This window comes from Heptranchias perlo, chromosome 7 (assembly GCF_035084215.1).
Source record: "Heptranchias perlo isolate sHepPer1 chromosome 7, sHepPer1.hap1, whole genome shotgun sequence".
NCBI lineage: Eukaryota > Metazoa > Chordata > Chondrichthyes > Hexanchiformes > Hexanchidae > Heptranchias > Heptranchias perlo.
Window position 1 is genome coordinate 11037829 of NC_090331.1, and position 14791 is coordinate 11052619.

At 43.0% G+C, this 14791-nt stretch overlaps 1 protein-coding gene across 3 annotated transcripts in view; it reads right to left on the reverse strand.

Moving 5' to 3' along the window:
* The window catches only part of sec22a (SEC22 homolog A, vesicle trafficking protein), an 85888-nt gene that overhangs the window by 23377 nt on the left and 47720 nt on the right, over positions 1-14791 (reverse strand). For all 3 annotated transcript variants that reach the window (XM_067987069.1, XM_067987070.1, XM_067987071.1), the window contains exon 5: positions 2828-2946. In XM_067987069.1, coding sequence (XP_067843170.1) covers positions 2828-2946 — 119 coding nt within the window. The remainder of the gene's footprint in view (positions 1-2827; positions 2947-14791) is intronic.

Here is a 14791-nt window from a genome sequence, read left to right on the forward strand (position 1 = left end):
CATCTTCAGCTGCTTCATCAATGACCTTCCCTCCATCATAAGGTCAGAAATGGGGATGTTCGCTGATGATTGCAGCGTTCAGTTCCATTCGCAACCCCACAGTTCATGAAGCAGTCCGTGCCCGCAGGCAGCAAGACCTGGACAGCATCCAGGCTTGGGCTCATAAGTGGCAAGTAACATTCGCGTCAGACAAGTGCCAGGCAATGACCATCTCCAACAAGAGAGAGTCTAACCACCTCCCCTTGACATTCAATGGCATTACCATCGCCGAATCCCATACCATCAACATCCTGGGGGTCATCATTAAGCAGAAACTTAACTGGACCAGCCACATAAATACTGTGGCTACAAGAGCAGGTCAGAAGCTGGGTAATCTGTGGTGAGTGACTCCCCAAAGCCTTTCCACCAACCACAAGGCATAAGTCAGGAGTGTGATGGAATACTCTCCACTTGCCTGGATGAGTGCAGCTCCAACAACACTCAAGAAGTTCAACACCATCCAGGACAACGCAGCCCGCTTGATTGGCACCCCATCCACCACACATTCACTCCCTTCACCACCGGAGCACAGTGGCTGCAGAGTGTACCATCCACAGGATGCACTGCAGCAACTCGTCAAGGTTTCTTCGACAGCTCCTCCCAAACCCGCGCCCTCTACCACCTAGAAGGACAAGGGCAGCAGGCACATGGGAATATCACCACCTGCACATTCCCCTCCAAGTCACACACCATCCTGACTTGGAAATATATCACCGTTCCTTCATCGTCGCTGAGTCAAAATCCTGGAACTCCCTTCCTAACAGCACTGTGGGAGAACCTTCACCACACGGACTGCAGCGGTTCAAGAAGGCGACTCATCACCACCTTCTCGAGGGCAATTAGGAATGGGCAATAAATGTTGGCCTCGCTAGCGACACCCACAACCAGTGAATGAATTTTAAAAAAAATTCCCCTTTGAGTTACTGTTAATCCAGATACATTGTTCACTGCGCTACAGGGCTCAAATATTAACGGATATAAGGTAAACGTTAGGAATCTGGGAGTATGGAGCGTCAGGCAGAACCTGTTCATCCAAAGAGCAATAGTTGTGCAGTAAGTTACAAGAAATGGCCATTGAAGCAGCAGTGTAAATGGGTTCAAGAGACAGTTGGACCTCTTCCTTCTATCTCCAGAAATTGAGGGACATGGTGAAAAGATGGATAGGGAGTTGATTTGTCAAAAAGTGACAGGTTCATTGGGTCCAGTGGCCTTTTTAAATGTTTTTACATTCAACATCTTCTTTCCACTTGTACTTCTAACTTTACCCTGAATATTGGCTCCTCTAATTTCTCGATCAGCTACAACTATTTTCTCATCTACATTCACCCCTCCAAATTCAGGTTAAAAGCCTTGTTGCTTTCTCATGGAACAGTCATTCTAAATACGTTTCGTTTGCAAGGTTTAGTATTACATGCACTTACTAAATGAATCTATTCGACAACTAGTAATCCCTTTGGGCCTACTGTGGGAAGGTTGCATTTAAAACTTTCAAAATGTCAATACTTTAGTTTATATTGAATTTAATTCAGCTGTTACGTAACATTCAACTGCATGGACATTGTTGATCCATTTACTTTGTACTAAAGCCAGTGTATTAATGAGGAATGAATGATCACAAGAACTAAGTAAAACAAGCTGTAGGTCCAAATTTGGGGGCACAGTTCTCAAAAATATATATTAGGAATATGGCATTTACCCTGCAGTATAACACACAGAGAACTATACTACACTACCACTGCTTTTATGATCATTTGGTACAGCATCACTTCTGCAAATTTACACAATTTGATCACAGGAGCTTTCTGTCACCCTCACAAACCCCCAAAAAACCAGAAAGCTGGAAAATAACAGTGTGCAATGTTAAATCTGTACATATTACTAGGGATGACACACCCTACATCGTATTAAGGGGGCAGCAATTCCCCTTAGGGTTGAGGTGAGCTTGATAAACTACTTTGCTTTTGCAGTTTATAATGTCAGTTCCAAGCCACATTACAACATGCACTTTTTATGGTATGCTACTTTCTTGTTAACAAACCAGGCTGGATTTCGAAAGACTCACTTACTTCCTTGGAATCAAATCGAGATGATCACTCAATAAACTTGGAAGTAATTGTGTTAGAATTATTTAACCTTTCAGTGTAGATTTGATCAGCACTCAATTGCAGACATCAGCCACAGCACCGCCAGTGCCTGCCTGTACTTATTAAGGAACATTAATTGGCTCGAAACTTATCAGAATTTTTCTCATCAGATAATTTTTCAATCTTCATCATCATCCCTTTCTATTGTTTCCTGCCATGTACCTAGAAAGCAGGCACAGAACTCTGCCAATGCTAGTCTGTAACTACCCATTAACAGTTACACGAGAACAGCCTGGGTCAACTTGCCCTCAGATTTTCCCTCCCTCCACCTCTGTAGACTACTTGTCACATCCCAGATGAGACTGGAAATTCTTGAAGGGGGGAGGGGAAATTGGTACAAACTGGTGATGTAGGGGGTTAAATTGGTTAACCCCCGAAAACGGGCCCTGGGATCGCTGCGTGTGATTAACCCGCGCCCGGTCGTTGAGATGCAGGCAGCACATAACATTTGTTGCGTGCAGCCAGTGCTACCTCCGATTTTGATTGGCTGCACACACCAACAGGGGGCCCAGATCTTGGATGGCAGATGTTTGTGTTGCAGTGTACATAGCAGAATTTAAATTTCATTAAGAAAATGAACATATTGGTTTGAGGAAATGTTAATGTTGCTGCTGTGAAAATGCTCACAAATTTGCATATCTCACCTGCAATATATTTTCCATTGCATGAAACCCACGGATTAGATTTAAAGCCGCGCACAGCAGACTTAGTAAACAAGATATGATTCCTGGCAGCGTCATTGGTTCCAGTCGCTGATTTGGAGCTGCAGCAAAAAAACAAAAATGGCAACATAAATCTAGCTGCATATTACAATCACTACCATAGTTTGTACATGCCCGTTAATACCAACATTTGTTTAAAAGGAAAAATTTGGCTGCCCCAATGGTTCAGTGGGTAATCACGCCATCTGGTGATACTGAGGCAGAGACTAGGTTCGATTCCCAGTTTGTGCCGAGTAAGCTGATCTCAATCGGGGTGGCAACTGTGCTGCTGTAATTGGCCTCAACATCCCCAAGTGGGGAAGGGGAAAATTTTGTCAGGGTTTCTGCTCTTAATCACTATCCAGTGACCCACACTAGCCGTTAGGTGTGGACAGAATTGAGCTTGGCCATTAGCAGGCTGACATTTACCACCCATGAAGAATTTTTAATTGGACAAAGAACCATGGAATAGTAATCCAGCAAGAGGCAATGGCTTCATTAGGATAAAGTTGGAAAATCGTTTTAATAAAAAAGGCACCAAGTCATTCACCATCGGTTATATGTGGTTTGCTTAATGTGAATGACTGGGTAATGGGAACATTTCACTTGCTGCAGATAACGGCTTCATTAAGGTATCTCTGCCACATAGAAAAATGGTTGCATTCCAGAAACCCAGTTGAGAAGATCATAGAATCGTTACAGTACAAAAGGGGGCCATTCGGCCTATCGAGCCCACGCTGGCTCTTTGTAAGAGCAATCCAGTTAGTCCCATTCCCCCGCTCTTTCCCCGTAGCCCTGCAAATTTTTTCCCTTCAAGTATTTATCCAATTCCTTTTGAAAGCCACGATTGAATCTGTTTCCACCACTCTTTCAGGCAGCGCATTCCAGATCATAACTATTCGCTGTGTAAAAAGGTTTTTTTCTCACGTCCCGTTTGGTTCTTTTGCGAATCACCTTAAATCTGTGTCCTCTGGTTCCCTACCCTTCTGCCAATAGGAACAGTTTCTCTTTATTTACTTTATCCAAACTCTTCATGATTTTGAACCCTTCTATCAAATCTTCTCTCAACCTTCTCCGCTCTAAGGTGAACAACCGCAGGGTCTCCAGTCTATTCAAGTAACTGAAGGCCCTCATCACTGGAACCATTCTCGTAAATTTTTTCTGCACCCTCTCTAAGGCCTTCACATCCTTCCTAAAGTGCGGTGCCCAGAATTGAACACAATACTCAAGTTGTGGCCGAACCAGTGTTGCATAAAGGTTCATAATTTCCTTGCTTTTGTACTCTATGCCTCTATTTATGAATGTAAAGAATCTTACAACACCAGGTTATAGTCCAACAATTTTATTTGAAAATCACAAGCTTTCGGAGATTACCTCCTTCGTCAGGTGAGTGAGTGTGGGACTCCTTGAACGTTTCGCATTTATAGTCAGAGAACAATACCTGGTGATTACAGATAATCTTTCCAACTGCCCGTTGTCAAGGCAATCAAAGTGTTCAGACAGAGAGGTGTTACCTACAGGACCACCGAATACACAAACGGCCAGAACACAAGACAGAGAGAGAGAGGGAGAAACATCTGAAAGGAAGAGAAAGACAGAGAATGACCCGTTGTATTAAAAACAGATAACCTTTATTCGCTGGTGGGGTTACGTATAGCGTGACATGAACCCAAGATCCTGGTTGAGGCCGTCCTCATGGGTGCGGAACTTGGCTATCAATTTCTGCTCGACGATTTTGCGTTGTCGTGTGTCTCGAAGGCCGCCTTGGAGAACGCTTACCCAAAGGTCGGTGGCTGAATGTCCTAGACTGCTGAAGTGTTCCCCGACTGGGAGGGAACCCTCCTGTCTGGCGATTGTTGCGCGGTGTCCGTTCATCCGTTGTCGCAGTGTCTGCATGGTCTCGCCAATGTACCATGCTCCGGGGCATCCTTTCCTGCAACGTATGAGGTAGACGACGTTGGCCGAGTCACAGGAGTGTGAACCATGTACCTGGTGGGTGGTGTCCTCTCGTGTGATGGTGGTATCTGTGTCGATGATCTGGCATGTCTTGCAGAGGTTGCCGTGGCAGGGTTGTGTGGTGTCGTGGATGCTGTTCTCCTGAAAGCTGGGTAATTTGCTGCGAACGATGGTCTGTTTGAGGTTGGGTGGCTGTTTGAAGGCGAGTAGTGGAGGTGTGGGGATGGCCTTAGCGAGGTGTTTGTCGTCATCGATGACATGTTGAAGGCTGCGGAGAACATGGCGTAGTTTCTCTGCTCCGGGGAAGTACTGGACGATGAAGGGTACTCTGTTGGTTGCGTCCCGTGTTTGTCTTCTGAGGAGGTCTATGCGATTTTTCGCTGTGGCCCGTCGGAACTGTTGATCGACGAGTCGAGCGTCATATCCCGTTCTTACGAGGGCGTCTTTCAGCGTCTGTAGGTGTCCATCGCGTTCCTCCTCGTCTGAGCAGATCAGCAGTCAAGGACATTCAGCCACCGATCTTCGGGTAAGCATTCTCCAAGGCGGCCTTCGAGACACACGACAACGCAAAATCGTCGAGCAGAAATTGATAGCCAAGTTCCGCACCCATGAGGACGGCCTCAACCAGGATCTTGGGTTCATGTCACGCTATACGTAACCCCACCAGCGAATAAAGGTTATCTGTTTTTAATACAACGGGTCATTCTCTGTCTTTCTCTTCCTTTCGGATGTTTCTCCCTCTCTCTCTCTGTCTTGTGTTCTGGCCGTTTGTGTATTCGGTGGTCCTGTAGGTAACACCTCTCTGTCTGAACACTTTGATTGCCTTGACAACGGGCAGTTGGAAAGATTATCTGTAATCACCAGGTATTGTTCTCTGACTATAAATGCGAAACGTTCAAGGAGTCCCACACTCACTCACCTGACGAAGGAGGTAATCTCCGAAAGCTTGTGATTTTCAAATAAAATTGTTGGACTATAACCTGGTGTTGTAAGATTCTTTACATTTGTCAACCCCAGTCCATCACCGGCATCTCCACATCATGTCTATTTATGAAGCGCAGGATCCAGTATGCTTTTTTAACCACTTTCTCAATCTGTCTTGCCACCTTCAAAGGTTTGTGCACATATACCCCTAGGTCTCTCTGTTCCTGCACTCCCTTTAGTATTGTACCATTTAGTTTACATTGCCTCTCCTCGATTTTTCCTGCCAAATGTATCACTTCGCACTTTTCTGCGTTAAATTTCATCTGCCATGTGTCCGACCATTCCACCAGCCTGTCTATGTCCTCTTGAAGTCTATTACTATCCTCCTCACTGTTTACTACACTTCCAAGTTTTGTCATCTGCAAATTTTGAAATTGTGCCCTGTACACCCAAATCCAAGTCATTAATATATATCAAAAAAAGCAGTGGGCCTAGTACTGACCCCTGGGGAACACCACTGTCAGTCCAAAAAACAACCGTTCACCACTACTCTCTGCTTTCTGTTCCTTAGCCAATTTTGTATCCAGGCTGCCACTCTCCCTTTAATCCCATGGGCTTTAATTTTGCTAACAAGCCTGTTATGTGGTATTTTATTCAAATGCTTTTTGAAAGTCCATTTACACAACATCAACCGCATTACCCTCATCAACTCTCTCCGTTGCTTCATTTTGCTCTCTATCTCTTGGGTCATCCAGGGAGCTCTGGCTTTGGTTGTCCTACCTTTCCCCCTCGTGGGAATGTACCTAGACTGTCCCCAAACCATCTCCTCTTCAAAGCCCGCCCATTGCTCGATTACAGTTTTGCCTGCCAATCTTTGATTCTAATTTACCCGGGCCAGATCCATTCTCAACCCACTGAAATTGGCCCTCCTCCAATTAATTATTTTTACTTTAGATTGTTCCTTGTCCTTTTCCATAACTAATCTAAACCTTATGATACAATGATCACTGTTCCCTAAATGTTCCCCCACTGACACTTGCTCCACTTGACCCGCCTCATTCCCCCAAACCAGATCCAGCATACCTTCTTCCTCGTTGGGCCAGAAGTTCTCCTAGACACACTTCAGAAATTCCTCCTCCTCTTTGCCCTTTACGCTATTACTATCCTAGTCTATATTAGCTTAGTTGAAGTCCCCCATTATCATGACTCTATAGTTCTTGCACCTCTCTGTAACTTCCCTGCAAATATGCTCCTCTATATCCTTCCCACTAATTGATGGCCGATAGAATGTACCCAGTAGTGTAATGGCACCTCTATTGTTTCTTAAATCTAGCCAAATAGATTCTGTCCTTGACCCAAGGACATCCTCTCTCTCCAGCACTGCAATATTCTCCTTAAATCAATACTGCCACCTCCCCCCCACCGCCTCCTTTTTTCCCTGCCCTATCTTTCCTGAACACCTTGTATCCAGGAACATTTTGTAGCCAATCCTGCCCTTTTTTGAGCCAGGTCTCCATTATTTCCACTGCATCATATTCCCATGTGGCTCTACGCACCTGCAGCTCACCAACCTTATTTACCACGCTTCGTGTGTTTACACACAGGCACTCTAAACCTATCTTACACCGTCTCGTATTCTCTCTTAGTCTGATCCCACCTAATACTATACTATTTCTTACTATAATGCTATCTGTCTCTCCCAATACATAATGCAAATTGAACTAGCACATGTGGAAGCAGCAACAGCATTCATATAGAATGATGGGAAAAAGGTTCGATACACTATTCTGCTGCGTTCGGCTGTGTCACTGTAGGGAGGCTCCAAGTGAAGGCCACAGAGAAGGAAAAAAGACTGCAGTGAACACTGTCCCTAGAGTGGTCTTGCACACCTCCCAGCAGCTAGTTACACAGCAGCAGTGAAAGAGAGGAAAGATTTTGGGTAGAGAACCTCTGTCAGTCCTGACGATAAACATTAACCTATCTTTTCTCTTCCAGATGCTGACTGATCTGCCTTGTATTTCCAATGTTTTCAATTTTTATTTCAGATTTCCAGCAGTTTAAAAAAATATATATATATACGCACACACACACACACACACACATCAGCACTGTCAAAGTCTCGGGAACAGGTCATTTTTGCCCACTGGTCCAGGGTCCAGGAGAACCAAAAGGGAAGCGCTTTTAAAAAAACCTCACTAAACACATAGGACGTTCCATCTATTGCTTCATTGAACAGATGGAATACAACAAGCAGTACACATTTAATTGTTGACATAAGATCTTAATTATGCGGTTCTTTCAATACTGTGAATGTAAAACAACTATTAGCATATATATAATTTTTAAAAACACACTGGTCTGGTGGGATTGTTTGCTACTTTACCAACAAACTGCCCCTTGAAATAGTAGAATCCAAAGGCATTCGGAGGAAAATGAGAGCAGCCCTGCTCAATTCTCTGTCCACAATAGCTGGCAATTTTCCAAGTCACAAGTTCCCAAGATTATTAGCAAGGTGTTTCCAGACAGGAAGAGAGGAATCAGTTTAAAAAGTACTTTTTTAAAAAATCCCCCATCCTTTTTTCTAAAAAAAAGAGAAGGTTGAGGGGTGACCTGATAGAAGTCTTTAAGATTATGAAAGGGTTTGATTCGGTAGATGTAGAGAAGATGTTTCCACTTGTGGAGAGACCAAAACTAGGGGCCATCAATATAGGAACAGGAGTAGGCCATTCAGCCCCTCGTGCCTATTCTGCCATTTGATAAGATCATGGCTAATCTGCGATCTAACTCCATATACCTGCCTTTGGCCCACATCCCTTAATACCTTTGATTGCCAAAAAGCTATCTATCTCAGATTTAAATTTAGCAATTGAGCTAGTATCAATTGCCGTTTGCGGAAGAGTGTTCCAAACTTCTACCACCCTTTGTGTGTAGAAATGTTTTCTAATCTCGCTCCTGAAAGGTCTGGCTCCAATTTTTAGACTGTGTGATGCAGTACTCAGCCATACAGATCAAAAGCTCCAAGCTCAATCCCTAGTCCATGTTGTGTTAGTTGATCTCAGCTGGGGTAGCAATTCGTAGCTACAATTGTCCTAAAGATGCCTGAAGTGGAAAGGGGGGGGCAATGGGATCATCCAGAGTTCTCAGTCCTGGTCACATTCCAATGACCCCAACTGGAATGTGTTCATGTGTGGATGTCAGGTAAGGGCAGGGTCAGGCTAGATTGTGATGCCTTCACTGTATTAGCTCTTGCATGAATAACAGTCACCCAGATGAGGTGGTGGGGGGGAGGGGGAGGGGGCTGCTGGTGTCCATGACGCCATACCCCTGCAAGAGGCAGTAAAGAGAGATTTGGGAGCAGAACTTTCCACATCGGCGGGAGTGTAAAACGGGTGGTAGCTGATCAGCCACCTGCTGTACACCTCTGCACAACCTTCCTTTCCAATGACCCGCTGATGTTGAAAGTTCCATCCATGGAACAAAAAAGAGAGGAAAAAGTATCTTGTGCAGATTAAGTTAATAATGGGTGGCTAGTAAATTATAGATGTGTAGAGGGTTCTTGAGCTGAATGTGTACTTACTGGCCTCAAATCAACTCAGAACAGCACACGCATCTGTATTTCACCCCTCATTATTCCATATTTTAATAGATGGTGTAATTGTATTTAAAATTGATTTTAGACTTAGACCAATTAAGACATATTTAATAGCCATTAGTAAATTGCTTTTAAACACCAACACATTTTAAAAAAATAAATCATGCACACCTGAAAGTACTTTACAGTTTAAAGAGCAGACAGCCACTTCATTAGTGAAAATGTTTAGTCTGGATAAAACAGAAAAGCAGCTTGAATGTAACAAAAAGATAATGATGACGTGATTCTATGACATATTTAACATACAAAAAGCATTCATGCCGACCTGCATTTCAGATAAGAGTCGAATCAGAAGGTACAGTAAGTCAGTCATAGACTGTGACAGGACAGAAACAGGGACATCATGCGCTGGAATTTTTCTTCGCAATCCCACTTTCCTGCTTACACCTTTTAACATTCCCCCCTTTCAAGCAACTAATTCCCTTTCAAAAAAAATTATGAACGCTGCTTCGTCAACTGTTTGCGACAGAGAATTCCATATACTAAACACCCTTTTGATTTTTCTTGTTATCTCAAAGTTGTGCCCTCTTGTCACCAGTGGAACAATCACTATTTACCTCCATAATCTTGAAGGTTTCTATCAGGACACCCCTTAGCCTATGAAAAATCTTCAACTTCTCAAGTGTCTCTTCATAACTGTAACCCTCTCATCCCTGGTAACACCCTGGCACCTCTTCCATTTCCTTTCTATAATGGGGTGCCCAAAACCGTACGCAAGGCTTGATCTGCAGTCTAAGTAAGCTCTTGTACAAATTTAAGTAATTAAAACCATGCTTTTGTATTGTGGGTCTCCGGATACAAAGTCAAGGATTCTGCTTGCCTTTTTATGGCCTTATCTACTAAGTCTTACCATTTAACTTGCATTTCCTTATCCTATTATTACATGTAAAATGTATTGTTTCACAATTTTGTACATTGGACTGTATCTGCCGCCTGTCACCACTGGCCCCCCACCCCCAGCCTATGTTCTCCTCCAATCTTTCACAGTCCTCATCGCAATTTGCCACACACCCAAATAGTGGTCATCAGCAAATTCCGATATTGTTTCCTCAATTCCTAGTCGAGATCATTTATGCACATAGCATGTAGTATTCCTGTGGAACACCACTCATCACATTTCTCCAAACTGAGAAACATCTCTTCACCCCCACCCTTTGCCTTCTTCCCCTCCAACCATCTTTCTACTCATGTGGTCGCATTTCCCTTAATTCCACGTGCCACTGCCTTTGCTTGGCATTCTCCCGGTTAGCCTTTCCATTCTCCTTTTTCATATATATATAGCTTTCCTGTAATTTTTAAAAATTTGACCTGTAAACACCAAATTCTTCTTTTTTTGGTTTCAAATTTGATCTGATCTCCTATGGAATCCCAATCTTCATTATACTCCGTTTTTCCTGACCGGAAGGTACTTAATTTTATCCATTCTATTTCCTGTTTGAATGTTTCCCATTCATGATGGATGATTCGAATTATCCACTTTTTCTTCCATTTAAAATGGGCATGGTCCTTTTTTTAACCTCACTATTATTTGCTTTGCTCTAGTCAAGTACCTTAGCCATCAATTTTGCTTTTTCCTTTTCTATTCTTGCACTGATTCTAATTATACCCTGGTCCCCCATGTTCCCCTACTTTTAGGTTGCCTACTTGCTCCACTTCTGTACCCTGAACCAGGTCAAATAACTCTTCCTTCCTTGTTGCATGTTGACTGAGTAAATTGAATTTTATCTGGATTTACCAAAATCAATGGACTTTGACCACATTTAATACTCTGATCTTCAATTCAGATTTAAGATACATATTCCTAAAAACAGATTCACCTTATGCACCACTAACACTGCTTGTGTGTAAATGTTGCATAGGTGAGCATTATGCTGGAACGACTCCAGACATCCTCCTCCATTCTTTCCCTCCTCTTATTAAAGTTAGTTTTAAAATGGCAGAAGTTGAGGATGTGAGATAGCGAAGGCTATTTGCTTGCGTTGCAGCAACCATGCTTCTCTTCCCCTCCTGTTTGCAAAAAAGGCCACAGTAAAAATGGTATATTTGTCAAAGTAATGCTTCTTTTTTTATTCACTCATGGGATGTGGGCGTTGCTGGCAAGGCCAGCATTTATTACCCATCCCTAATTGCCCTGGAGAAGGTGGTGGTGAGCCGCCTTCTTGAACTGCTGCAGTCCGGGTGGTGAAGGTTCTCCCACAGTGCTGTTAGGTAGGGAGTTCCAAGATTTTGACCCAGCAACAATGAAGGAATGGCGATATATTTCCAAGTCAGGATGGTGTGTGACTTGGAGGGGAACGTGCAGGTGGTGGTGCTCCCATGCACCTGCTGCCCTTGTCCTTCAAGGTGGTAGAGGTTGTGGGTTTGGGAGGTGCTGTCAAAGAAGCCTTGGCGAGTTGCTGCAGTGCATCTTGTAGATGGTACACATTGCAACCACAGTGCACGGTGGTGGAGGGAATGAATGTTTAAGATGGTGGATGGGGTGCCAATCAAGCGGGCTGCTTTGTCCTGGATGGTGTTGAGCTTCTTGAGCGTTGTTGGAGCTGCACTCATCCAGGCAAGTGGAGAGTATTCCATCACACTCCTGACTTGTGCCTTGTAAATGGTGGAAAGGCTTTGGGGAGTCAGGAGGTCAGTCACTCGCCATAGAATACCCAGCTTCTGACCTGCTATTGTAGCCACAGTATTTACGTGACTGGTCCAGGATATACGTGGATAGCAACTCTGGGTCTGAGAATAAGTACAGGAGCAAGGCTTCCTGATCTAAATCAGCCTTAACGTGTGTGAGCAAAATAATTCAGATCCTACTAATCTCTATATGTTTGCATAGTGTAAACGAGGTGTTAGTTTGCTTGGTGAATCCGGATCATAGATCAGGCTATAGAGGCAGGTGCAAACAAGGACATGTGTGAAAAGGAGATCTGATAGCTTCAAAGTCCAAAACAGTAATAGAGGGACAATGAATTCAGTGGATTGTAAGTGTCAATCTGGAGTCATTGAAGATTAAATGAGTGCATCTAAAGTTACTGAAGCATTAAAAATAGTGGAAAATTGACCCATGGAGAGAGCTCAGCGTTAGTGTGATTGTGCCCATTCTTTATCTATTATTACTCTCAGAATAAGATTTACAGAATCTCCCAAGAATTTCAGTCCATGAAAATAGTATTTTTATGTAGGCTACAGCATTACTTACTCTAACTACAGATTTTTACAAATGCCATTTTAGCTTTGTTGTTTCTGGTAGCACTGCACTTGCAAATATATCAAGAATGAGCGATCTGCAATGTTGACTTTAATATGACGAACATAAACTAAGAACACAGCAGGGGACAACAAAAAAAGCAAAATATGATTTACACATTTAGTATTTTGCCCCATTCTTCCTCCCCCCATGCTGTAATCATAATCACGGTCCAACCAAGAAATAATAAGTTTGTTTTTACCTTCCATTCTCACCCCATGACCTGAATGCACATTCTCCTTGGGTTAGGTGAGGATAGGCAGCAGTGCTGTGCTAATCAGCTGCCAAGAGATGCCTGTCTCCACAATGGGATTGATTCTGCTGTACCTCTCTCTCCCAATCCCAGTTAAAATGCTCTGCTGCAATGCAGGGGCTCACACTAGGGCCCGAGCATAGGAAAGCATGCTCATTAAGCGGAATCAAGCTTGAATAAAGTTCAGACTAGGATACAAACTGTTAGAGATTAATGAGTCACAAACAGCTCATGGAAACAAGCCCCTAACACTTGGCAGTTGGGACTTTGAAGCTCTTCCCCACAGCATTAAATAATCAGAGCAGCCATCACAATTTAATAGAAATTTTCCAGCAACTGTTTATTCCCCCATTTCAAACAACCAAAAGGCACATGCCTATTCCTCTGATTGGATTTAAAGTTCAGCCTTATCCACTTGCACTGCTGACCAAACAGTAGAGAATGGATTTAGACGACTCTATTCACCCATCCCTACACCTGAGCAAACCAAGCAAATTCCAGTGCTAGCCGCTAACATTCATCATTCTGAGACTGTAAGCCATCAATTCAACACTATCCCACTTAATGTCAGCACCAGTTTAATGCCCAATGCAGGTGATTAGCTCTCAATCCATATCTACTGATGATTATCTGTTTGTACATGCCGAGGTTTAGCGAAAGCTTTTCTTTCAGGGATAGACAAAAGATATGGGGTCGCATTCCTTCCCAGCTGAGGATGTGTTTACAAATATTTAGTAGCCACAATTGCAGAGCACTTTTTTTTAAACTGGAGAGTACAAAGTGCTGCGTAAGTCCTGTAAAAGGTCTTATTAAAAATACACCACAGGCAGAGGGGATCTGACATCTAGATGACCCCAGAACTAGACATCAGGATAAAACATACAAATCTATGGACTTCAACTCACTCAATACATTAGGGGTTTAATTTTCTCTGTGACCTATTTTTACCCCACTGATCATCATATTTGTATTAAACTCCCGTGTGCACTATTTTAATGCAGTCATTAACCAGGTTACATTGAATGGGTTAACAACTGTGTTAAAATAAAACACAAATACATTTAAAGACAATATATTAACCAATGTGCTAAAACGAGTACACAGAAAATTAAACTGCAAAGAGTTCCCAATGACATATTTTAAAAGACCTTCAGCTGTCGAGACCTAAGCTCTGGAATTCCCTCCCTAAACCTCTTCACCTCTTTAACTCTCTTTCCTCAACAACAACTTGCATTTATATAGCACCTTTTATGTAGTAAAATGTCCCAAGGCGCTTAAATGGATCCTCCTTTAAGAAGCTCCTTAAAACCTACCTCTATGACCAAGCTTTTGGTCACCTGTCCTAATATCTCCTTCCGTGGCTCGGTGTCAAATTTTGTCTGATAATGCTCATGTGAAGCGCCTTGGGACATTTTACTACATTAAAGGGTGCTATATAAATGCAAGATGTTGTTGTTGAAAGAACAGTTTCAAGTATCTAAAAGCAAGCAGCCAGTGTCCTGTATTTTCATTTTTTTCTGTTAGATTCACTCAAAAACACAACTGCCCTGGCAAACAGAGTAGGCAGGTATCCTGCTGCTCCCAGTCATTGGCCTATGCTACTCCTGAGTTGGTATCAAGCAGTGCACAAGCTGTTACCTTAAGCTTGGAGATTGGTGGAAACACCTAGCCTATAATTCTTATAGCCTTAAGAATACTTCAAAATAGAAATCCAGAAACAGGTCTTTACAGATGAAGTGCATCCTACCACAGTCAAATGGTGCACTGGGTTTGTCGCAGTTTCTATATATAAATGTAAGTTTATGTTCAATTACAACAACTGCATTTAAATAGCACCTTGAATGTAGCAAACCATCCCAAGGCATTTCATTGTTGGGGGGGGGG